Raw genomic sequence first — 26,645 nt, forward strand, 5'->3', positions numbered from 1 at the left:
AGTTTCGTTCGCAAATGCTACAAATGCCAGAAGTTTGCGCCAGTCCCGCGACAACCGGCCACGGAACTCACATCAATCTCAAGCCTGTTACCTTTCGTGCAATGGGGCATGGATATCCTGGGACCCTTCCCTAAGGCTTCTGGAGGAAGGCAATTCGTGGTCGTGGCCGTGGATTACTTCACCAAGTGGGTGGAGGCAGAGGCCTTGGCAGTAATCTCGGCAGCGAAAGTATGGAAATTCTTCCTCCACTCAGTTATCTACAGATATGGAATCCTAAGAACCCTTATCACCGACAATGGAAAACAGTTTGAGCAAAAATTCAAGGAATTCAGCGATCAGTATGAGATTCAATTGAGGAAGACCTCGGTAGCTCATCCGCAATCGAACGGCCTAGCGGAGGCCATGAACAAGATCTTTTTTTTTTTTGGGTGAATAAAAATTTCATTACCAAAAGAGAGAAGAAAGGAGAATTACAAAGGGCCCCACAACAGGAGGGCCAAACCAGCCAGCCTAAGCATTTGCCGGAGCTACCAAGGAAACATTGGAGAGACCCCAGGACTGAACAATGGTCCTGTTCCTAGGGGAGTCTATACAAGAAGAGGGGGGAAGAAGAGATAACTTTGCTTTAATTTCAAAGGAAATGGAGTCCCAAATCTTCTGGTAAGTCCGAGAGTTGGAAGTCCATTTTCTCAAATTTCGCTCCATCCAGATATGGTTGAGGGTAGCACAAAAGGCCAACTTCCCGACCGCGTCACAAGTGGTGGATTCAGTAAAAGTCATATCAATCCAAATCCTTTCTCTGGAGAAGGGAAGGATGCGTCTTCGGGTAGGCCAGCATTTGAGAAGGACTCCCTTCCAGATTGCAGTAGCAGTTTGGCATTCAAAGAAGAGGTGGTTCAGGTCTTCATCATTGTTCCAGCAGAGGCAGCAGGCACGAGAGACTAAGATCTGGCGGCTGCGAAGAAAAGCTTGAGTAGGGAGACAGTTGTTGAAGACTCTCCAGGCTGTGAAGCAGTGCCTAGGAATGTGATGCTTGAACTAAAGAAGTCTATGCTAAGATACCAAAGGGCCTTTCAGACGAATAAGATCCTAGGCAGCCTTTGAAGAGAAGGAGCAAGAGTTGTTAGGGAACCAAGTAACACAATCTCCTCTAGAAACAGCCCTTCGAGTAACCGAGTGAAGCTCATTCCAGAAAGGGGTGAGGATGGGGCAAGATGTTGGAGGAGCCCAACCATTGTGATGTAGAATATCGGCCACCAAAGAAAGTCTATGAAGGCCCGAGGAGTAAATGGATCTTGGAGTAACCCGGTGAAGAAGAATTCCCATAGGATGCCAGTTGTCAAGCCAGAGGTAAGTAGATTGACCATCACCAATGCTGGAGCGAATGACTTGAAGGACCAAGGGGCGACTGGCAAGGATTTTCCTCCAAACCCAAGAAGCATCAGGTAGAGCGGGAGCAGTCCAAATGGAATTGTGGCGGAGGGGCCCCGAGTAGATCCAATCCACCCAAATGCTCTTTTTTTTTGAGGCTATCTTCCATAGAAGCTTGATGATGCCAGCTGAGTTCACTTCTTTAATACGCCGAATACCCAACCCCCCTTCCTTCTTGGGAAGGCACACAGCAGCCCAGCTCAAGGGATGAAGGAACCTTATGGCGTCAGAGCCCTTCCAAAGGAAAGAAGCCATAAGAGCTTCCACAGCCTTGATAGTAGACTGGGGGAGACCATAGACACCCGACCAGTAGATATAAGAGGCTTCCAAAACAGATCTGATGAGGACCAACCTGCTAGCATAAGAAAGAAGCTTGCTTTTCCAGAGCTGAAGTCTCTTCTGGATCATATCCAACAAAGGAGTACAATGGTGAGCAGAGAGCCTAGCAGGGATCAAAGGAATTCCCAAGTATTTGACAGGCAGCTGACCCTCAAGGAACCTAGAGATGGCGAGGAAGCCGGCTTTGTCAATTTCAGAAACTCCAGCAAAGAAGATGAGAGTCTTGGAGGGGTTGATGCGAAGCCCTGATAACTCTTTGAATTGATGGAGGCAAAGCAAGATAGACTCTAAGGAGGCAATTGATGCCTTGGAGAAAATCATCAAGTCATCAGCAAATGCCAAGTGAGTGAGCTTTAGGCCTTTACACTTTGGCAAAGGAATGATGAGCTGCTGGTCAGTGCAAGTCTGAATTTGCCTGGAAAGGATTTCCATGGCAATAGTAAACAAGTAAGGGGAGAGAGGGCAGCCTTGTCGAATCCCCACAGAAGCTCCAAAGTACCCTGCCGGGCTGCCATTGACCAAAACTGAGAACTTTGGGGAAGAGATGCAAGAGCTGATCCAGTGAACAAAGGGCAAAGGAAACCCCATTTGAGTCATCACTTGAGCAATGTAATCCCATCTAAGAGAATCAAAAGCTTTGTGGATGTCAATCTTCAGGAGCAACGACGGAGAGTGATTCTTTCTATCAAAGCCTCTGACAATATCATTACACAGAAGGATGTTATCAGAGATGTTCCTGCCAGGGATGAAGGCTGTTTGGTTGTCACTCACCAATAGGTCCACCACACTCTTGAGTCTTCTAGCAAGAATTTTTGCAATAAATTTGTACAGAAGACTGCAAAGGGCAATGGGCCTAAAGTCATTCATGGCAATAGCACCTTCCTTTTTGGGTATAAGACAGAGGAAGGTGTGATTGATCCCATTAACTTGGTTGGGATTAAGGAAGAAGCTCTCAATGGCAGCAATAAGGTCAGCTTTGATGATGTCCCAAGCAGCTAGAAAGAACCCCATACTAAAGCCATCCGGGCCAGGAGCTCCATTAACCTTGAGGGAGTGGATAGCTTTCACAATTTCTTCTTCTTTGGGGATAGCACTTAAGGATTCCAAAAATTCTGGAGCAATGAACTTGTTGAGCAAATGGTTAGGTATAGGGATCTGATCCTGTTGAGGCTCAGAGAAAATACCTTTGAAGTGCTGCACTGCTAGATCCTTAATATCCTTGACAGTGTTAACAAGAGAGCCATCCTGTCGAGAGAGCTGGACAATAGAGTTAGCATTAACTCTAGCTTTGACAGACCGGTGGAAATAAGCTGAGTTAGAGTCACCCAAATCCAGCCACTTGATTCTAGATTTTTGTTTGAGAAAGCTTTCTTCCCTAGCTAGCAAGGTGGAGAGCTGGATAGAGACCTCTTTTTCTTCAACAGCAAGGGATTCATTGAGCAAATCAGACTGCAGCCTAGATTGAATGGAAGCAAGTCTGTCCTTACACTCTTTAACTTAAACAGTAATGTTGCCAAAGATGTTTAGGTTCCAGTCCTTAAGGGCAGCCTTGACATTCTTGAGCCTCTTAGAGAAGGCTATAAGAGGGGTAGAGAAGGCATGGACAGGCTTTTGCCAAGCTTCAAGGACAACCGGGAGAAAAGTTGGATGAGAAGACCACATGTCAAAATATTTGAAGGGTTTGGGGCCAAAGGAAGTAAAGGGCTGGATAGCAATCGAGATGGGAGAGTGATCAGAGATGCCTGGGTTTTCAAAAGAAGCCTGGGAAGAAGGGAAGGAGTTAAGCCACTCTTCATTGACCAGAACTCTATCAAGCTTGCAGGCAATTCTACAGTTTCCAGACCTTTTATTGCTCCAGGTAAGGGGAAATCCACTCCATTTGAGATCATTAACAGCTGTCTTCAATGCAATCATTAAAAACATTCATAGTATCCAGGTCAATATGGTCACCCCCTTACTTTTCATTACTGTAGTGGATAATGTTGAAGTCTCCTCCAAGACCCTGAGGCTGGGATCCAATTTGGCTAGCAAGGGACCTGAGATCAGCCCACAAAGAAGTCCTAAGAGTAGGACAGTTTTCAGCATAAACAACTGAGAAGAAGGAAAAATGGCCTAAGGAGTCGGAGAATTTGGTATGAAGGTATTGAGAGGAGGAAGCAGAGAGAGAAATAGAAATTTTTTTGGGATCCCACAGAAGCCAGATACGGCCATTGGTATGGTGGATGTAGTTGGAAAGCAGAGACCAACCAGGAGCAACTGAGGCAAGGATTTTGGAAGAGTTGGGCTCCTTAACATGGGTTTCCAGGAGGCAACAAAAACTCGAACGAGATGATCTAATGCGGGAACAAACAGCAGCCTGCTTCGCGGGAGAGTTGAGCCCTCGAGTGTTCCAGACAGTGCCGTGAATCATTGGGACAGAGGTTGCAGGGGCAGCGAAGGCTCAAGGAGCCTGGTCAGCACAGCACGAGACCTAGCTTCACTATGGTGCCGCCGGTGATAAGAGCTACCATAGGGGGCAGTGGGAGTGGGAGGGGGGGGGAGGTGGGCAAGAGATGAAACAGGGGAGCTGCAAGGAGCGGGTGAAGAAGATGATGGGTTCAACGGACATGGGCCAGGTCCATAAAGAGAGCTTAGACCTGCCCGAGAGGAAGAAGAACTTAAGTTTGGACAACCCGACCCATTGGAGGAGTTGGGTAAAGGGGCAGATGAGTCTGGGTTAAAAGAATCCGGTTCAAATGGATTAGAAGACAGCGTAGAGCCCAAAAGGCCACAAGGAGGAGGAAGGTCAACTGGAAGGGGCCCCACTTGAGCCAGGTCAGCAAGAGTTGGTGTCGCGGGGTTCAATAAAGCAGGAGAAAAATGAAAGAGGGTTACTTCGATAGCAGGCAGGAGCGAAACACAATCACCAGAGATCAAGGGAGTAGCAGAGCAATTCAGAGGAGCAGTCGAGGACTTAGAAACCAGAGCATCATAGTTTTCTAAGCCAAAGCCAAGAATAGAAGGCTCGACAGCAGGATCTTCTGCCATACGAGATCTGCTGCGAGGAAGTATCTCAAACTGGGGTTTCTCGGGGCACAAAAGGGGCTCTGCATCTTCAGTCGACGCTAGGAGACTGAAACGATTTTGACCATCAGCCCAGGGCTTCTGCAACGATTGAGACAGATCGTTGGTGCTTTCCGATGGCTTCTTCTTCTTCCGCCGCTGATTCCGGTGTCGGATTCTGGATCGTGAACGACCGCGAGAGCTATAGCGAGCAACCTTGGAGTGGAGGTTTATCGTCTCGACTCCACCATTAGCCGTTATCGCAGCTCTATCCAAGGGAACTATACCAGAGCTAGCAGATCCATCGCCAACCAAAGAGACTGAGTTGCATCGAGGATCAGGGCCATCAACCTCCAGGGGTTTGACTATCGGAGTGCAATGTTGGGAGTCATGGCCAAAGGTTTTACAGACCATGCACTGAGGAGGCAGCCAATCATAGTGTACTTCCTGTTCAAAAGAGTGGCCCTCACCTTCATTGACAGTGATGAGAGAAGGTAGGGTCCCAGCAGCAGAAACTTCAACACAAATTCTCGCGAAGGCTAGACGATCCTTCCGGCGAGTGTGCAAATGAGAGAACAAAGGATTTCCAAAGGCTGAGCTGATCAGACTAAGGCCATCAGTGCACCAGAAATGAAGAGGCAAGCCTGGTAAAGTGATCCACAGAGGAATGGATGAAAGGTCCAGTCGCCGAAGTTGAATTTGTCGAGTCCATTGACGCAAGAAGATAGGCCTTTTACCCACCAGCCAGGGACCTCCTTCTAGGGCACGAGACTTGTCAAGAGAGGAGGAGAATTTAAAAATGAAGAAGCCATTGTCTAGCAGAAAGGTATCCAGAGTACCTTGGGGAAGCCATACTAGGAAGAGAGGACGAGGGGAGGATCAGGAGACCTGCCGGAGGGACCGGCAAGGAGAGACAGATGGAGGGGAGGAGCTCATTCCAGTGGGTCGTCACCCACTTCTGTTACAGTTTTACTTGAATGGAAACAAGAAAAAGCTAGAAATGGCCAAGGGATTATGGGTGGAGGAATTGCCCAGCATTCTATGGGCATACCGAACAACTATGAGGCTGACAACTAGGGAAATGCCATTCATGTTGGCATACGGAACAGAAGCAGTAATCCCCGTGGAGATAGGGGAGACATCAACAAGGGTACAGTTCTACAATCCTGGGCTTAATGATGAAGAGCTACGAGCAAACTTGGATTTACTGGAGGAAGTCCGAGAGACAGCTCAGGTCCGAAATGCGGCTCACCAGCAACGAGCGGCGCCATTACAATTCAAAGCTCAAACTCAGAAAGTTTCTCCAAGGGGAGTTGGTCCTACGCAAAGTAGAAGCCTCCGATCCGAGGTCCATGGGTAAGCTAGCGCCAAACTTGGAAGGACCGTACAGAATCTCCAAACAGGTGGCGCCGGGAGCGTACCATTTGGAGACTTTAGGGGGGGTTCCCATACGGCCATACCACGATCTTGGAATGCAGAGAATTTACGAAAATTTTATCAGTGAGGTCAATTTCCATTTTGTTGATTTTGTTAGAAGTTAAAAATGAGTACTCTCTTCAAGACTCAGGAGGCAAACACAAATGAGAATGTTAGTACTTATCCAGTTATTCATGGCAGAAGTTTAGTCTTGCAATGTTTTGTTGCTTCTATGTTGCTTCTGATTATGTGCCAATAAAATTCATGGTCACCCGACCATAATGGTGAGTTGCACCATAGGGGCGCTTCCCCAATAAAATTCATGGTCACCTGACCATAATGGCGAGTTGCACCATAGGGGCGCTTCCCCAATAAGATTCATGGTAAACCGACCGCGATGCGCCGCATGGAAGGGGTACAGTACTCCTATAGATGCCAAGAGAGACAGAACACTAAGTCCAAAGCGTAGCAGAAAGAATATGGAAAGAAGCCGTGCAAAAACAATAGGATTCTTTATTCTTTAGTGACATTTCAAAATGCTAGTACAAGTACATGAGATTGCTACAGATACACATACAGGGGTATTACAGACCTAAGGATCAAATCGAGCTTGGTTTGAGGTGAATTCTCCTTGCCAAAAGGAGAAAACGAGGTAGGCTAGCAGTGTGCCTAAACCACAAGCCCGACGTGCCTTGTCTTGATCCTCCCGAGCAGCGACCTGAAAAATGCAGGAACCAGGGGACGAGAAATGTGAGACAGGGGTAACAGTAACAACAACATCGGATAGTTGAAGATCAACCCCGACATCCATGGTGCAATATGACCTGTCTCAAAGCGACCCCGAGAAGTCAGGAGTGGGTTGTGTTGCCAAATGGGATTCACCATCGGAGGGTTTAGAAGCTCCTCCAAAGCCCAAAATAGCCCCCATCACCAGTCCCCCACATCTGCAAGAAGCGAAGAATCTGAAGAGCACAAGCATGTCCCGGGTCACGATCCTCCCGACGCTGCTTATGCAAAATCTCCACGCCTCGAATCCTGAAGAGGTTAGACTCGGCAGGAAACAACCCCCTCAAGACTCTTAATTTCTCTGCTGTAACGTTCCCACTCTAAGTATTGGCGAGGGCACACTACGCAGAGAAACGGCCCCGAAGCTAGAAAACCCAAAAGACACTGTGTGTCGATTGAGGATCAAAGCTGTAAGGGCCAATGTCGATTGAAGATTGAAGCCGAAAAAGGAAATGTCTCTAAGAAGATAAACCTCCAAAAATATATAGCCTCTGTATGTACAAAGACAGCGACATCCAAAACGGCAAAAAAGATCGAGAGCTTCAACCCAACCATGGAAGGATGTCAAACGTGGAACGTTCATGGTTTCACAGGAAATAAAACGAATGAGAGGAAGAAGCACTATTTAAAGAACTAGGCGACGGTTCACCCTGGAAGAAGAATGCCAAAAGACAACCACCCAAATTAAAGAGAAGTAACTGCCAGGGCCACGTGACCAAGCCTTATTAGGCCCGTACCTTCTGAAAAGAGGGAAAGGGTACAACTGCAGAGGCAGCGATTCAGCTTCAACTTAAGTTCCATTAAAGGCGTGATAAACAAGGCGCCAGTCAAGGCATGGGTAATAAATGTTTTTCGTGGGAACCCGCAAGAAATCTTCTGGAAAAAGATCTTCGTTATAAAAACCGTGACGTTAGTGGGAAAGACCCAAAGAACACAGAATACCAGTAAAACACTAAGTAAGATTGTGATTTTATACATAAAGGCAGCTACTGCCACCCGAGATACGGTGCAAACGATTACAGGTATTTAGGCTCGGGACGCGAGGGGATAGGGGGCAAAGGTGCTGGAACATTCCGAGGAGGAGGAAAGAATGGTATCGAAAGAGAGGAAGGGTCTAGTACCACCTCCCGTACAGGAATTCTGGGATTAAAACCCAACTTAATCCTCTCCTACTTGAAATGGGGGGCGACATCCCTTATCTTGACATATAAACGTTGAGCCCCTTCCAGGGCTTTATCCTCACTGAAGCGTTGGAAGGCTGCTGATTTTACAACATGTTCTATGGTAAGGTTGGCAGCAGCATATTTTTCAGCCCACAGATAATCCGCCACGTCGTCGACAATATCCCGAGCAAACTCCAGCCTTGCCCGCAGGTCCTCTTCCCAACGCTCCAGAGACTTGTAGTAATCTAACCCACTCTCCAGACGAGCGTGGCGCTTCCTCAGCACGGCATTTGCTTTCGCAAACGCCTCTATCTAAGCCTGTAATTCCTTCTCCCGCTGCGCGATACCAGCTGGCATGTTAACGTGCCTCAGAAAGTTATCCTAAGAAAAAGAGAAAGGTTATGTTCGGGTGGAGGTAAAATCAAAGAAATCAGCATGACAGCTCGAAACATAAGAAGAGTATGGTCATTCATCATTAAAAGCCCCGACAGGCAGAAGTACAGATAAAAAAAAAAAAAAGAGGCAAAAAGGGCAAACAACAAGAGGGGAGGCTAAACTACGGGAGCAACCTGAATATCTTGAACTTCATACGCAGCGGCACCCTCAGTGGACGAAACTGGGGGGTTCTCCTCTCCAGACACGACACCTTGTGACGCTTGCTCAGTATCCGGGGTATCCCCCTTGGCCTGCTCGGGGATCGAAGCACTAGTTCCAGTTGCACCCGCCAAAGAAGTCAACCCACCAACCTCAATACTAACCATGGAAGGAATCACGGAAGCAGGGTGCGGTAGGGGGATGTCCAATTGACCCGCTGAGGACGAGGGGACATAAGCACCAGATTTCAGTTGGGCAAGCATGGACTCCACCTCGGATATTCCCCCGAAGTCAAAATCTGGTTGCCTCTCCTGCAACTGATGCCAGATGGAATACGCTGTCTTCAGATATGCCTTCAGGGCCGTTTTTATATGCCCTCTGGTATTGGCCTTTGACTTGACATACTCCTCCACTGCCTGAGCACGCGAGTCCTCAAGTTGGGACTTCAGAGCGACAACCTCGTTTTTCAGATCCTCGACCAATTTTTCTTTCCTGGCCAACTTCCCCTTGACCTTCTCATGGGAGGCTGAGACAGATTTAACTTGCTTTTCCGATGTCGCAAGCTTCGCCTCCACCTCAACACGCGCCTCCTCCGCGGCCTTCTTCCCCGCCTTCAAATCCTTCACCTTGGTGTTCAGGATATGAATTCGATCCTCGCTATCGCGGCAGATTTTCTTCAGCTCCTGGATCTCCTTCTTCGAGTTCATGTACACGGATGCGATTCTTCTCTTGCGCTCCACTAGCCCAGAGACAAAAGCCAAAGCCTGGAACGAGGCCAAAATTAGCGGCTAGAGATGGGCAATCAGACGACAGATAAGGGAGAGATACTACCTCATAAGCCCGAGCAGGGGTGGACTTCTCGAGCATGTCGTCCATCTCCGAGAGCCAATCCTGGTCAGCGAGAGGAGCACAGTTCAGAGCCAGATTCTCAGTAGCAGCGACGTCGCTAATTACCCTCTGGTCGGTACTGATCGACCATTTGGGAACGAATATGTCAAGACTGACTTTCTCCTTCCCCTTTCTCCTCTTGGTTATATCCGACTAAGGGGGATCGCTGAGGACCGCGAGGGGTCCCTCAGTACGCGAGCCAGACAAAGAACTCCCCTTCCCCTTCTCCAAGGAATGGTCTACAATTTTTACACTCCGAGAAGGCAAGGAAGGAGTTTTGGTAGACACCCTCTTGGAGGCCTCCTTGTCATACTCGGTGTGGGCCGATTTCCTTTTCTTACTCTTCTCGGCAGAAGGGAGGATATTATCCCCTGCCACCTGAAGACTCTCGCTCTCCATAAATGTGGTGAGGGAATCTAGAGGAAACTCCGCTGCAACCAAAGCAAAAGGGCGAAAAGAGTTAGCGACATATGATGGATTATAAGGAGACGAGAAAGATGAATCCCCGAGATGCTCACCCCTCTCCAACTCGTTCATGTCCAGGGCGTCGATGGCATCTACTTTAACACGCCGTCTGTCAGCCATCATCTTTTCCAAAGTGGATTGATCTTCAGGGTTAAAGGGACAGATTTTATTTCGAACAGTGGTATCAGGGTAATCCCATACGGTGGGACACCGAGGTCCTTCGCAGGCAACCCAGAAATCCCTCTACTTGCAACAGTGAATGGCTGACGGGAGAGGGCCCACAATGGGAACATCGCGTTGGCGAAGATAATATCATCCAGGATGGCCGCTATTCTGGTTCAAAGTGAAACACCTAATGAACAGGGCAGGGGAGGGGCGCCTGCCCAACCGAGAACATTTGATCACAAAGGCTCCCACACATCTCCAACAATTGGGAACTAATTGACTTGGGGCAACTCGGTAGTGCTTGAGGAGGAAAGAAATGAAGGTGGGAAGAGGGTAACGGAGCCCCGCCTCGAAAGCGTCTAGAATGAGGCCCACCTCGTTGGATTGTGGTTGGTTCAACCTCTCCTCAGGAGAAGGAACCCTGAGATCAACGGACTCCGGTATACCGTACACGTTTCGAATCTCCCACGGATTGTATTCTGTGAGGATGGACGGGATCTCATCTACCCCTTTCGTAATGGTGGGATCTTGCTGAGGTTGGCGAACCCGGTATCCCCTTTTAACCGCCGACTTTTGGGAACCACGGCTAGAACTACTGGTGGATGCCCCAGAAGAACTTCGGGGAATTAAGATTGGGACCCTAGAGGCTGTGGTATTCACGATGGATGACTGAGGATGGGCTCTCCAGTTCCCTTCTAGGGCCTCTCCATGGAACAACCGCTCTCCCTCATCTAACAGAGATTCTACTTCCTTACCGGCTCCTGAGATTGAACCCTTCTTGGACTTCCTCATTCCCCAAAATAAATAGAAAGCACAGAGAGTAAAAGGAAAAGGAAATAGGGAAACTTACTTGAGACAGGGAGGATACGGTTGAAGAAAGAAGATACGGAGCGAAGCGACGACAGAAGCCGGAGAGTTATGTTTTAGCTGGAGAACTCTAGAGCGATGAAGGAGGGAAGATTAAGGAAGTAAGAGCACTTTATACTCATGGGGGCAACGGAATAAGACCTCCAAATCTCACCACCCATTCTACTTGGACGGCCCAAATGTCAGAAGGGAGAAGAAGAAAAGGCACCGAAATAGAAGACAGAAACCACCTTCACAAAGAAGCACCGGGAACGCAAGGGGGTTTGAATTCGAAACTTTATGACATCCCATCGAGTTTCCCTCAAAAGACGTGAAAATCAGAAGATATTTCGCTCCCACGTGCAAGCGCTGGCGAATGGCGGCGGGGTCATAATAGACCTACGGAGGGTAACGTTGTCCTAGAGAAGGCTATGACTCCAAAGAATAAAAGGGTTGGATCCATCCACTGCTGGCGCCACTCACGCACAACCTGAGCTACACCCGGATCAGCGGGGGGTACCGAGGACATATACTCCCTATACCTCACCTCAGGTAAAGGGAGTAGGGGGCAAATGATACATCACTTTTCGTACCACCAATCCCCGATGGACACCTGGCCTGCTCTAGGCCACAAGGGAACCAACTCCAAAAAGTGGCCTCAAAGAATCGTGCCAGAAACAGTTATGCCAGCTAGGACGGGTCCACCACAACGGTTACACAACTTCCAATTAAGGATATACCATTAACCTTATCTCCAGCACCTTGTATAACAAGATTCCAAGATTCGTGGAAAGGAAAAAGGAATCCTATGGCAGGTTCCTAATCAAACCCGCAAAAGAGGAGTCGTGATAAAAAAGGAAAGGGATGAACCACAAATTGGTATAAATAGGAGCTCTACGCTCTGCTGTAGAGGGATTCTCCACTAATTAATGAAGAGATTGAGAAGCTTAGTAGAGTGATCTTCGTTTTTCCCTAACTCATTACTAGCTTTAGGCTAGCTTGAAAGTTGTACTGCCTGAGGATCTTCCTCCGGCAACATTCTTTTTGCAACAAGACATAATAACAAATTTAAATAAAGTAATGATACAAAAATAAAGTCAAATGTAGCCTTTAGTTTAAACTTTAAACTCATAAAGTCACAAGTGCATAAGTTCATAAGTAATAACTCATAAACTCCATAAAAGTCATTAGTTCAATACTCAATAGTCAATACACAAAGTCACAACTCACAACTCACAAGACACAACTGTCATAAATCAAATCTTAGTAATAATTGCTATGCCTTCCTGGATCGACCCCACTCATGCTCCGCTGGAGTTGACATCCATTGCTCTCTGTCTGAAGGACATACATGGACCACGGTATAGTTTCGGAGAAGAAACGAGTGTAATCATCCACTATTGCCATGTAAATCCCGAAATATCACGGAATTTCACCGAAATTTGTACTTTTTCATTTCGTATAGCCATTTCGTCTCGGTGGTGTAGAGATTTCCGAAATATGCCGATATATCGGCGATATTTTGCGAAATCTTGAACCATGCTTGGAAAGAGAGCAGGATCCGACTGAAGGACCTTAACAGTTGGGTCACGAGGTGGGGGTGGAGGCCGTTGGACTGGGTCTGGGGCTGGGGTCTTCACACTCTGGCTCCTAAATGGAATCTCTGACTCTCAGTGTCTTAACCTCCTCCTCCTGTGTAGCCGTGGCTGGAGCTGTGGCTCATCTCTAGCCTATCTAGATGAACCAGCTCCCCTGGCCTCTGTATTATTCTCTCCTGGTCCATCCTAAACTACTCTCTGCTCTCTAACCTTGCCCTCCTCATTTCTGCAGCCTTTGCCGGTGTTTGTGCATAATCCCAATCTAGCTCCTCACTGTCATAATCCTCCTCCCCTAATTCAGGCATCCTCTGTAGACATTCATCATGAAAATCATACCTGGCTGCCCTCTTCTCCCTCCTAGCTTCTACCCCTCCCCTCAGATGCATTACCGTAGCCCTCTTTATCTCACTTGTCACATTAGGGCAGCCCGTTACATTCCTATCACCACCAGCAAGATGCCACTTTAATCTAGTGGGGCCCCACCTCCCCCAATTATCTTCTTACAATAATTGCACTCAAATTAATTCTTGTTAGCTGAAAAGGGTCTCCCATGCAGGCATGCAATGTCCCCCCCAACCTTGGCCAACCATTATGCAACATTAGTTGGTACCCTGTTGCAACAAGAACACAAAGATTATTAACATGTATGCTTCAAATATGGCTCCTAAACAACATCAAAGCATATTCTAGATTTCCCCTAAGTATGATATTTTTGACCTTTTTAAAAAATATTTTTTAATTATTTTAAAAATTAATTAATTAAAGAACATTACATTATTAATCCCTATAGTTTCATTAATTTTATTCATTTTTAAAACTAAAATAGAATATTCCTCTTATTTATTTTCATTATTTTTTGCATTTTAGCAATTATTTTTCAATAATCCAAAAAATTAAAACAAAAAATAAAAATATTAAAAAAATTTCGACACCGTCAGGCTATCTAGCAAGGTTGATTGAAGTGGTGGATGCAAGAAATCTAAGTTAGATGTTGATTTCGGGCCAAAAAGTAGAATTTTCAGGCAAAAATGGCTCTGCAGTGTCTAAACCTGTGAAATCCCCTCTCTTGGTCGAAACTCCTCGAAATACCTCTATGCTTCAAGCCTCAAATGAGTGTCTAGCAAGGTTGATTGAAGTGGTGGATGCAAGAAATCTAAGTCAGATTGATTTCAGGCCAAAAAGTAGAATTTTCAGGCAAAAATGGCTCTCCAGTGTGTAAACCTGTGAAATCCCCTTTCTCTTGGTCAAAACTGCTCGAAATGAACAAGTTTCGATCGACTTTGAGCCTTTTAATGCCTTGGTCCAACCATGTTTCGGTTGGAACAGTGTTGAAACCATGCACTTTGACATTTCAACCCTTAAAGTCGGTAGTGGGACTAGAGAAGGGCCAGCGCAAAGGGGGTGAGTGGGGTATTTAGCGAGGGAGTCGGGGGTGGGGGGTGGGGCTGGAGAGGGCCAAAATCTCTTGCCCCCCCCCCCACCCCCGACTCCCTTGCTAAATCCCCCACTCACCTCCTTTGCGCTGGTCCTTTTCTAGTCCCACTACCGACTCTCACTCATCCCTGAATCTCGCCCCACTTCTGCGACCCTCTCTCTATAGTTTAGGAGCTACAAGGTTTTCTTTCCTGAAAAAAAAGAGGCTCAGTCCTTCCTCACTGCCCAACACCCATCCCCACGATTGTATCTTGTTCTACGCTATCCCTTCCCACTCCTTCTACCCATCCCCACCCATAACCCTGCAGCCTCCTGCGGCACTAAGGTCAGTGATCAGGACCGCGGCGGTGGGATTAGCCTGAGCTCTAGCTCGTCGCCTCGGTACTTTTGGACAGTAGGCTATACTCCGGTAAGTTCACGCCAGCACAGTTGGTAAGACTGCAGCTTGCATAAGCGATTTGGCCGGATTCGGCCATAATTAACCGTCTCCTTATATCTTTGCATTCCTGATTTTGACCATTCTGGTTGCTGCACTCCATATTTCTGTATATTGATCACACAATGTTACTTTATTTATATTATTTATTGCAGCAAGATTATTTTATGCCTTAATTTAACCATCTTATTATATCTTTGGATTCCATGAATGACCATTCTGTTCACACTCCATATTTCTTTATTGACCTCACAGTGTTACTTTATTTATTTATTTATTCTCCTTCTCGCATTCTCTTTTGCTATTGTGTTCAACTTGAAATTACTGTAGTGCCGTTTTACTTAGAGATACTTGTGCAAGCTTGGTGTACTTATATATGTTCTTTTATTTATATTCTTCTATGCCTTAACCCAGATATTGCTTTGAACTATTCTAATCCTTTGTCTTTTGCCTTTTGGACTGCATATGTTGTGAGATACTGACACTTGGTGGAATTGTTTAGATTGCTTCCTTGTCTCTTGGCATGTATCTATTCTGTTGTGCTTTCTATTCTTAGGTGTTGAGGTTGACTGTTATATATTTTAGGCGTTTGCCCTCACTTTATTATATTCTTCCTATATGTTGGTGTGCCAAGTCTAATATGAGCTAGTGGTCTTTTTTATCATTATTATTTGTTTAGTTTTAAGCATTGCTTTACTATTTGTGTGTCTTGCTTTGCCTGATTATGCACCTCTTTTTACCTATTGAGAGTGTCTTTCAATGCATTAGGTTTGTCCTCTCCTTACTACCTTTTTGTTTATATTTTTCTAATATATATACCTATTTTCTTATAGTGGTGAGCTAGGTCGGCAGCCGACACTTTAATATATCTTTCTAATCACCTTTGTGCATGGATCCTTTTTGTTGTATGATTTCTTTTCTCTTGATCTCATGTCTTTCCGTCCTCTTTTTACTAGGGCGTCCCTCGTAAGCGATGTGCCGTGCTGACGCCCGAATGCGGTGATAAGTAGACAAGGGCAAGTGAGAGGAAATTTGTTAGCCCAGAAGCGTAGTATTAGATTAGCTTCCTGCAACATTGGATCCTTAACGGGTCAGAGCCTGGAGTTGGTAGATGTTATGAGGAGACGAAAGCATAAATATCGCTTGTATGATGTATCCAAGAGATAAGGTGGAAGGGTAACAAAGCTAAAGTGTTGGATGACTTCTAACTTTGGTATTCGGGAGATCGTAGTAATAGAAGCGGAGTGGGCACAATTGTGGACAAAGATCTAAAGAATGACATTGTAGAGGTCAAAAGAATGGGAGACAAAATTATATCCATCAAACTGGTTTTGGAGAAAGAGGTTGTCAATATTGTTTGCGCCAATGAACCCCAAGTAGGATTGGATGAAAGTAGTAAGCGTCAATTTTGAGAACACATGGATGATTTAATGCTGGGCTTTGGTCAGGATGAATCGATTATTATTGGAGGTGACCTTTGTTATCAAGGCGTCGCCTAGGTGTCCAGGCTCCTTAGTCGCCTTGGACGCCTAGGCTGGCACCTTGCCGCCTTGCTTTTGGACCCTCTAAAACGCCTTGGTCACCTTCCCGCCTTGATAACTATGGAGGTGACCTGAACGGACATGTTGGGAGTGATTGTAGAGGATATGAAGGTGCCCATGGTGGTTACGAGGTTGGGGAGAGGAACGAGGAGGAGACCTCAATTCTAGACTTTGCGGTAGCTTATGATCTTTACATTGTGAACACTTTCTTTGAAAAAAGTGGGGAGCACTTAATTACCTATAAAAGTGGGAATCATACCAGCCAAATAGACTTCTTCCTAACGAGATGGGCAAACATAATGGTGTGTAAGGACTGTAAGGTTATCCTTGGGGAGAGCCTAACTATCCAACATAAACTGGTGGTCCTAAGATAAGATGGTGGAGATTAAAGGGGAGTCCCTAAGGACATTTATTGATAACATGGTCAAACAAGGAAAGTGGGACTTTGAGGGAGACACCAATGCGATGTGGAACGAGATGATGACTTGTATTAAGAGGGTTGCCAAAGATGTTCTAGGGGAAGCGAAGAGTAGTCATCAGGCCCCTAGAGAGACTTGGTGGTGGAACGATGAGGTCCAAACAGCCGTTAGGACCAAGAAAGATTGTTTTAAGACATAACAAAGGACTAAAGAAACAGAGGATAAAAAGAGGTATTATGATGCCAAAAATGAAGCTAAGAAGATTGTAGGGATGGCTAGGGCGAAGAAATATGAAGATTTTTATACCAACCTAAACACTAAAGAAGGGGAAAAAGCTATATATAAGATAACTAAGATGAGAGAAAGGATGAGTAGAGATTTCGATCAGGTGCGTGCATTGAAAGTGAGGATGGAAGAGTGTTGGTAAGGGATAAGGACATTGTGAAGAGATTGGATGAGTATATTTGTGACCTACTAAATGGAGATAGGTCGAGTAAAAATGACTTGGATGACTACATTATTCAGCAAGACACCACACATCATAGATATGTAAGAAAGGTTAGTGTGGTGGAAGTTAAAGAAGTCTTAAGAAAGATGAAAGTAAGCAAGATTCCAGGCCTAGATGAGATCTCAATAGAAGTGTGGAAAACCTTTGGAGGTTGTGGGGTTTATTGGTTAACTAATCTGTTTAACAGGAATATGAACACAAGGAAGATGCCAGATGAATAGAGGAGAAACATTGTAGGCCCGATCTACAAAAATAAAGGTGATATCCAAAGCTGCACTAACTATAGAAGCATAAAGCTTATGAGTCGCACTATGAAACTTTGGGAGAAGGTTATTGAAGCCCGTTTGAGAAGAGAGACTCCTATCTTGGTGAACCAATTTGGCTTTATGGCAGGTAGATCCATAATAGAAGCTATCTACTTATTTAGGAGGCTCATGGAAAGATATAGAGATAGCAAGAAGGATCTCCATATGGTCTTTAGTGACCTAGAAAAAGCCTATGACCTAGTCCCTAGAGATTTAATTTGGCATGTTCTAGTGAAGAGAGGGATATCGAGTAAATATGTGGACGTAATAAAAGATAAGTATGAGGCATTGTTGTCACGGCGTCTAGGCGACCCTAGGCGGTGTAGAGGGTCCTAAATCAAAGTGACACCAATTAGGCGACCAAGGTGCTTGGACGCGGAGGCGATGCCTTGACAACTTTGGTACAAGGAAGTGGTGACTAGTGTGAGATTTGTGGGAGGTCAGGGCAAGGAATTTCCAATTATGTGTTGAATTATGTACACCAGAATACCGTGGGGGTATTCTAGTCATTTTACAGTTGTATTTTTTTACTTCTTTGTTCCTCCTAGTTAAGTCGGCTATACTAGGGGTATATTTGGTTATTCATATGTAATCTCTCATATTATAAATACAATGCTTGTTTGATCATATTGATCATCCAAGCAATTACTCTCTAATTCAGGTCTGCTAACATGGCATCAGAGCCAAAAAAAAAAAAACCACGGTATAGGGCAGTCCTCTCTCCTTCCATTCTCGATTTCCCCTCCCTTTCCCTTCATTCTCGAGCTCTTCTTCCCCTCTCTTTCCCTTTGTTCTTCATCCTCCCACTAGGGCAGCATTGATGAGGTGATCTACAGATCCAGTTGCTGCCCTCCATCACCTCATTCATGTTATTAAATTTTCTTCAGATCGATAGGAACTTGTGCACTGCCTACGATATTTGAAGACTTAAAGTTTTTTGGACTGATTCATGTACTCTACTAAAGGATCTCTCCACTTTATTGAAGCTCAAGCATGGTTCAAGATTTCGCGAAATATCGCCGATATATCGGCATATTTTGGAAATCTCGACACTACCGAGACAAAATGGCCATACGAAATGAAAAAGTACAAAAGTTAAGTTTTTTCCTGTTTTCAGCATTTTCATAAAATGGTCCAAACTCAGTTCCAGGCTACTCTCAAGGTTTTGAGAAGTGATAATGGCACTGAGTATAGGGAAACTCAATTTCAAAAATATTTTGCTGATCATGGGATTGTTCACTAGACTAGTTGTGTCGATACCCCAGCCCAAAATGGTGTGGTTGAAAGGAAGAACCGACACTTGTTGGAAGTGGCCAGGGCGTTGATGTTTTCGCGCCATGTTCCCTCCCAATATTGGGGGGATGCTGTTCTCACTGCAACCTATCTTATTAATCGGTTTCCTTCCCGTGTTCTTGATTCGCGCAGTCCGGCTGAAATTTTACACGGGAGTTCCACCTTTGTGGTTCCTCCCAAAGTGTTTGGTTGTGTGTGCTATGCCAGAGAAACGAAATCTCATGGCACACTTGAACCTCGGGGGTTGCGGTGTATTTTTTTGGGCTACTCTCCAACCTAGAAAGGTTATAAGTGTTACCATCCCCCTTCTATCGTACTCTGGTCAGTATGGATGTCGTTTTTCATGAAAGTCTTTCATATTATCTATCCCCACATCTTCAGGGGGAGAGTTCTAGTTCTAGTGAAGATGTGTTTATGTTTCCTCCCCTTGAAGTTCCTCCTGCCCCACCTCCTATAGCTGCTGCCCCATCTCCTTCGGCTGCTGCCCCTTCTTTCGAAGGGATTTCTTTACAGGGGGAGCTTGTAGGAAATAATGGTGGTGATGTTCCTAGTCAGGGGGAGTTGACTCCAGTCCAGAGAACCATCAGTGACTTTCAGAAGAGAATTGACAACTCTAATACCATCACCTACAAAAAGAGATGCTCCAACAGAGGTTAGCATCAATCCAACAGAGGAGTCGGCAATTGAATGTCGTAACTCATCCAAACCCTAACTTCTTTATACCAAAATAACCCCCTAGACCTACCCATTAATACCCTATAAACTCGTATTCCCAATATCCAAACCCTAGATAGGTAGGAGACCTACCTATATTGGAATAAGTCTGGGGTTGGGTTACATACATGTTGGGCCTTTATACCAATATCCAAACCCTTGATTGGATATTGGGAATAGGGGTTTATAGGGTATTAATGGGTAGGTCTAGGGGGTTATTTTGCTACAAAGAAGTTAGGGTTTGGATGAGTTACGAAATTCTGCAATTTAGGGCAGAATTAGATTTAGGGTTTTGATGAACAGATTGGGCTGCAACTGAGATCGAGTTGAGGGATAAGGCTGGACAGATTTCAGAATGAGGCTAGGGTTCTGGGAATCGATTAGGGTTAAGTGGAGGATTAAGAAGAGGAATGAAATTGCAGAATTATAAAACTACTTACTTGAATTAACACTGATCTCCAACAGTAGCAGATTGAAGAAAAGCTAAGAGAGGACCTCCCGATCTACAAGATGCAAGGAGTCAACTAGAGATCCTCCAATCCCTTCACCTTGATATCACTCACAAGGCAACACTCAATAGAGCAAGGCAGTAGCAGCAATGGCAGCAAGCAAAAGCTATTTTTATTAATCAAATTCGTACCTAATGCTGGCCTCCCTTACAAACTTATATCGAAGACTTAAAAATAGACGTAGACACTAAAAAGGAATGGCCTGACCCTATCCCTAACGTATTAGGTAACTTAAACTGACTAGGAAACTAGAATACTAAAGGAAATAGACTCAAATCATGGCTGGACTTATAGAGTCCTAATCCAGCCCAACTTACATCACATGACCACTTAAGTTGTCACATGACCACTTAACCAAGTCACATGATCACTTTAATTGAACCAATTGGATGCAACCAATTTGAACCGGTTCAATTAAAAAACATAAAAATAAACTAAGTATTGGGGTAATCCCGTATACAACCTATATACCCATATTTTAGACCCATAAAAGTGGCCTATTACATTAGAAACCTATGGGATCAAAGGCCCAACATGTATGTAACCCAACCCTAGACTTATTCCCAATGAAACAAGCCATATTTGGTGATGAATCTGCATCAAGGAGTTTGAGATTAAAGATCTAGGGAAGCTACAGTACTTTCTTGGGATTGAGGTTGGCAGGTCTTCTAAAGGCATCTTTCTCTCCCAGAGGAAGTATGTCCTAGACTTGTTGGCTGAAACTAGTTTGTTAGGGTGTCACCCTTCAGATACTCCTATGGAGGCTACTGTCTGTCTCAAAGAGGAGGAGGGTGAACCTGTTGATAAAGGCCGGTACCAAAGACTAGTGGGAAGCTGATTTATCTCTCACACACACACGTCCAGACATTGCTGTTGCTGTGAGTACTGTGAGTCAGTTCATGCATGACCCCTATTCTTCTCATATGGAGGCTGTTCTTCGGATTCTTCACTACTTGAAGTCAGCTCCTGGAAAGGGCATTCTCCTGTCTCCTCATGGTCACCTACGGATAGAGGCATATACCGATGCTAACTGGGCTGGTTCTGCAAATCGGAAGTCTATCTTTGGGTATTGTTCTTTTGTAGGAGGCAAGCTTGTTACTTGGCGTAGCATGAAGTAGAATGTGGTGGCTCGTTCTAGTGCTGAAGCAGAGTTTCGTGCTATGGCACAGGGCATTTTTGAGTTATTTTAGCTGAAACGCTTGCTACAAGACCTTGGTGTTCTTGTTCATCTTCCTATGATGTTGTACTGTGACAACAAGGCTGTAATCAGCATTGCACACAACCCGGTACAGCATAATCGCACCAAGCATGTTGAAGTGGACGGACATTTCATTAAGGAGAAGTTGGAAGAAGGGTTGATTTGTGTTCCCTTTGTGAAGTCTACTGATCAGGTTGCTGATATTTTCACCAAGGGATTGTCTAGGAAATTGTTCCATCCTAATCTAGTCAAGTTGGGCCTGATTGATATATTTGCTCCAACTTGAGGGGGAGTGTTGAATTATGTACACCAGAATACTGTCCCATGGTATTCTGGTCATTTTACAGTTGTATTTTTTACTTCTTTGTTCCTCTGAGTTAAGTCAGCTGTACTAGGGGTATATTTGGTTATTCATATGTAATCTCTCATATTATAAATACAATGCTTGTTTGATCATATTGATCATCCAAGCAAATACTCTCTAATTTAGGTTTGCCAACCTTATGATTGGGCTACATCAGAGATCAGCCTTAAGCCTTTATCATTTTACGTTTATCATGGACGACCTAACCAAAAGCATCCAAGACGAGGTCCCGTGGTTATGCTCTTCATCGATGATATCGTTTTGGTGGATGAGACAAAAGCAGGGATTAATGCTAAGGCTCCATTTGTTACTTGATAAATTTTACACAAAATATTTTACTTCGTAAATATAAAATTTTACATGTTGAAAAATTTCCAATGTTTGTTTGCATAAAAAAAACATTGGAACACTTTTCAACATGTAAATTTTTTGAGGTAAAATTTTCCGCTGAAACAAACGGAGCCTAAGTTAGAGTTATGTAAATCAACCTTGGAAACAAGGGTTGTAAGATTAGTAGAATGAAGACGGAATATATGATGTGTAATTTTAGTCACAGTATGATGGATACTGACATGGTTTGGATTGAGGAAAGAGAGATACCGCAAAGTGACTATTTTATATATCTGGGTCAATCATAAATAAAGAAGGTGACATAGAAGATGATGTTTCACAGAGAATTAAAGTGGGATGGATGAAGTGGAGAGGTGCGTCCAGAGTGCTGTGTGACCGATGTATTCCTTTAAAGCTTAAAAGAAAGTTTTATAGGACTGTTGTACGACCGGCTATGATGTATGTGGGAGAATGTTGGGCAGTGAAGAAGTGGCATATTGAGAAGCTATGTGTAGCAAAGCTGAGGATGTTAAGATGGATGTGCGGAAAAACAAGGATAAAGTAAGGAATGATCGTATCAGAGCTGACTTGAGAGTTTCTTTGATCAATGACAAGCTCCGATAGAGTTGTTTGAGGTGGTATGGTCATGTTCAATGGAGGCCTAGGGACACCCCAATAAGGAGGAGTGATATGATCTCGATTGAAGGAGCTAAAAGAGTTAGGGGTAGGCCAAAAATGACCATAGGGGAAGTTGTGAGGAAGGATATGCATAGTATAGGTCTTGTACCCTGTATGACCTTGGATAGAGCCTATTGGAGGGCAAGGATCCATGTAGCAGACCCCATTTAGCTGAGATTCTCCCGACTTGTTGGGCTGTGCCTCTTTCTGCTTACTTTTCTTTCACTTTTCCTTTTGTTTTCCATTGTTCATTTGTCACTTTCCATTTTTCACTTTGCATCTCATTTTCCATCCCTCTTTTCCCATCTCTGCATTCCCCTATTTTGTCTAGACCTCAGTTTTACGTACTTTGTTTGATTGGATCCATGTAGCCGATCCCATTAAGTTGGGATAAGGCTGAGTTTGTTGTTGTTGTAGTAGAAACCGAGATATCTGAGTTCTTGAACCATGCTTCCAGTTATGTGAATTATAGTTTTTCTGATTTCACTTAAAGTTTTATCCAATTTGATTTCCCTTATCATTTGTAGAGTTTATTAGTTTTAGAACAGCTTTTGCTTGTGGTTCTATCAAAAGTCAAGTTTATTGATTTGAAAATTAAGGAAAAAATAATTTAAACTTCCTTCTATGACATAGGGGTGTATTGGTGGTTGCCACACCTTATGCTAGTGGATTCGACCACTTCCTCATTGCAGATGAAGCACAGTTCAAATTTGATAGGTGTATTCGGTTTCTACAAGGGACCGTGAGTTCATCCAATAATGGTTTCGAAAATATCTATCTATTTTTTTTTTCTTTTATCAAATTTTAAGTGCTTTTTCTTTACAGGTAAGTGACGTCCCCATTTTCAGCATTGGCCATTCTTTGGGATCTGTCATCCATCTTCTGATTGGTACTGTCTTATGTTATTACATGGTCTAAAAATGTTGTCTCTTCTAACTTCCAAGTGATAAAGTTTGTGTTCTAACATCTTGTTTTACTAAGTTGTGATACATCAGGGTCAAGATATGCCATTCAACGAAGTGGGAATATATTAATGGCATTTAATAACAAGGTACTTGGCCTTGTAAATTCTTTTGTCTGTAAGACGAAATCAGAGTTTGAGTGAATCTCTCTTCATATCAATTTATTTTGATTTAGTTAAATTGCAAATATGGGTTGTTCAGATTGCTATTTGCTATTATTTTTAGTCATTGTCCTGTTTATAGGATCAAGAAGATGTACTAAAAGTTGCATTATTGTTTCCTGTTATGCAGTGTATTCTAGAATCTTTTTCAATAATATGATAAAATGCTAAGATAGGAACCTTCACAAACACATTAGGAACATGGTTCATGATTTCGGTCAAAACAACCGAAATCTTACGAAATTTTTCGATTTTGACTTAGGTTGAAACAAAATGTGAAGCGACTCTACAGGTATTCCAAATTTTGACCGAAACTTTCATGTTTCAGTTGTAATATTGTAATGTTTCAGCGTTTCATTTTCATTTCACCGAAACAATACAATCCCATTACATTAATACTTTTTTATTAATCGAAATGGGTCACTGTTTTGACCCATTTTGCTCGAAGTTGACCAGAACCGGCAGGTTTCAACTTCAAACAATTGGATTTGAATTTTTTAGTCATTTTACTTGCAAATCATGGTGGAACATGTTGAAGCTTCTACAGGTCATCTGCAACAAACATTTGATGGATTTGAGGGAGATTCCTTGAAGATTCACAGTTTTTGGTATACCCTTTTTCCCTAAAGTAATTTTTTGAAAGAAAAAATAGGGTAAATATGTAGTGGTTAGGCTCCAACTTTTTATATGTTAGATAGCATAAGCCTATCTACGATTTCACGAAGTCGCATTTAATTTTCTGTTTTGTTAAATTATTTTTAAAATTTTATGTTTTAATATTGATTTCTTGCAACAAATTTTTGAATAAAATAAGGTTTATACTTAGTGGTTAGAGGCTAATTTTATCTATGTTAGATATTGTTGGCCCATCTACGGCCTCACAATGTCTCTTTTTTCGGTCAAAAAAATGAAAAATATGAAAATATTCTATTTTGGTTTGAAAAATAATTATTTTAAAATAAATTTATTGTCAATTGTGTTTTTTTTGGGTGAATAAATAATATCATTACCGAAGAGAAGAAAAGAATTACAAAGGGCCCCTAGGGGCAAGAAAAACACAAACAGCCAAAGCCTTAGCTAGGAGAGGCTGAAGAAACAAGAGAAACATTAGAGAGGCCCCAGGAGTCAACAATGAACCTGTTCCTTGGGGAGTCTAAACAACTAGAGGGGGGGGGGGGACAAGAGATAACTAGGAAATGGAATCCCAAATCTTTTGGTAAGAAACAAGAGAAACATTAGAGAGTCAACAATGAGCCTGTTCCTTGGGAGTCTAAACAACTAGAGGGGGGGGACAAGAGACAAGAGATAACTAGGAAATGGAATCCCAAATCTTTTGGTAAGAAACAAGAGAAACATTAGAGAGTCAACAATGAGCCTGTTCTGGGAGTCTAAACAACTAGAGGGGGGACAAGAGATAACTTTGCTTTAATCTCAAAGGAAATGGAATCCCAAATCTTTTGGTAAGGACGAGAATTGGAGGTCCATTTCCTGATATTACGCTCCATCTAAATATGGTTAATAGTGGCACTGAAAGCCAACCTCCCTACCACATCATAAATAGAGGAGCCAGCGAAGGTCATATCAATCCAAATCCACTCTCTAGAGAAGGGGAGAATTCTTCTACGGACCGGCCAGCACTTGAGGAGGATGCCTTTCCAAATAGCAGCAGCGGTAGGGCACTCAAAGAAAAGATGACTCAAATCTTCAGCATTGTTCCAGCATAGGCAGCAAGCAGAAGAGACTTGGATCTGACGGCTTTGAAGAAAAGCCTTGGTTGGGAGACAGTTGTTGAAAACCCTCCATGTTGTAAAACAGTGGCGAGGAATGTGATGCTTGAACCAAAGAAGCTTGCGCCAAGGTACCAGCTGGCCTTTCAAATGAATGTAGTTCCAAGCTGCCTTAGAAGAGAAGAGGCCAGATCTGTTTGTTATCCAAAGAACACAATCTCCTCGGGCAGTAGGCCTTCTTGGAATAGAGGGGAGCTCACTCCAAATAAGGCTAAGAGAGTTGCCAAAGGGTGGGGGAGCCCAGCCATCCTGATCAAGAATATCAACAACCAAAGATAGCCTGTGAAGACCCATGGCATAAATGGAGCGGGGAGTGACCTGATGGAGAAGAATCCCCGAAGGGTGCCAATTGTCCAGCCAAAGGTAAGTGGAGAGACCATCACCAACCTGGGACTGAATGACCCGTAGCACAAGGTGTCGGCTAGCAAGAATTTTGCGCCAGACCTAAGAAGCATCAGAGGAAGGGGAAGCCGTCCAGATAGAGTCATTTCGAAGAGGACCCGAATAAATCCAGTCAACCCAGATGCTTTTCTTCTTGGAAGCAATCTTCCAAATAAGCTTGATGATACCCACAGTGTTCACCTCTTTGATTCTTCGGATGCCCAGCCCACCTTCCGTCTTAGGGAGACACACAGCGGCCCAGCTTAGGGGATGGAGAAATCTAGAGGAATCATTGCCCTTCCAGAGAAAGGAGGCCATGAGAGTTTCCAAGGACTTGATGGTGGCCTGAGGTAGCCCATAAATCCCAGACCAATAGATATAAGATGACTCCAATATTAATTTGATAAGGATTAACCTGCCTGCATAGGAGAGAAGTTTGCTTTTCCAAAGTTGAAGCCTTTTCCTGATCAAATCAAGCATAGGAGTGCAATGGTGAGCAGTAAGCCTGGTCGGGATCAGAGGAATACCCAAGTACTTGACTGGAAGCTTGCCCTCTAGGAAGCCAGATCTGGCAAGAAGAGCTGTTTTGAGAACCTCTGAGACTCCAGCCAAAAATATAAGAGACTTTGAGGGGTTGATGCGGAGACCCGAGCGCTCATAGAAATGCTGAAGGCAACTTAAAATGCACTCAAGAGAGGTGACTGTGGCCTTTGAGAATATCATCAGATCGTCTGCAAAAGCCAGATGAGTGAGCTTAATGGCTTTACACTTGGGCATTGGCATAATAATCTGCTGATCAGTACAAATCTGAATCTCTCTGGATAGGACTTCCAAAGCCAAGGTGAACAGGTAGGGAGATAGAGGGCAGCCTTGGTGAATCCCCACAGAAGCA

The 26,645-nt window shown here is 44.1% G+C and overlaps 1 protein-coding gene across 1 annotated transcript in view; it reads left to right on the forward strand.

The window, feature by feature from the left end:
• Positions 1-26,645, forward strand: part of LOC122656112 — a 73,331-nt gene that overhangs the window by 33,007 nt on the left and 13,679 nt on the right. The window contains exons 4-6 of the mRNA XM_043850561.1: positions 23,096-23,204; positions 23,288-23,351; positions 23,458-23,513. Coding sequence (XP_043706496.1) covers positions 23,096-23,204; positions 23,288-23,351; positions 23,458-23,513 — 229 coding nt within the window. The remainder of the gene's footprint in view (positions 1-23,095; positions 23,205-23,287; positions 23,352-23,457; positions 23,514-26,645) is intronic.

Source organism: Telopea speciosissima, chromosome 3 (genome assembly GCF_018873765.1).
Source record: "Telopea speciosissima isolate NSW1024214 ecotype Mountain lineage chromosome 3, Tspe_v1, whole genome shotgun sequence".
NCBI lineage: Eukaryota > Viridiplantae > Streptophyta > Magnoliopsida > Proteales > Proteaceae > Telopea > Telopea speciosissima.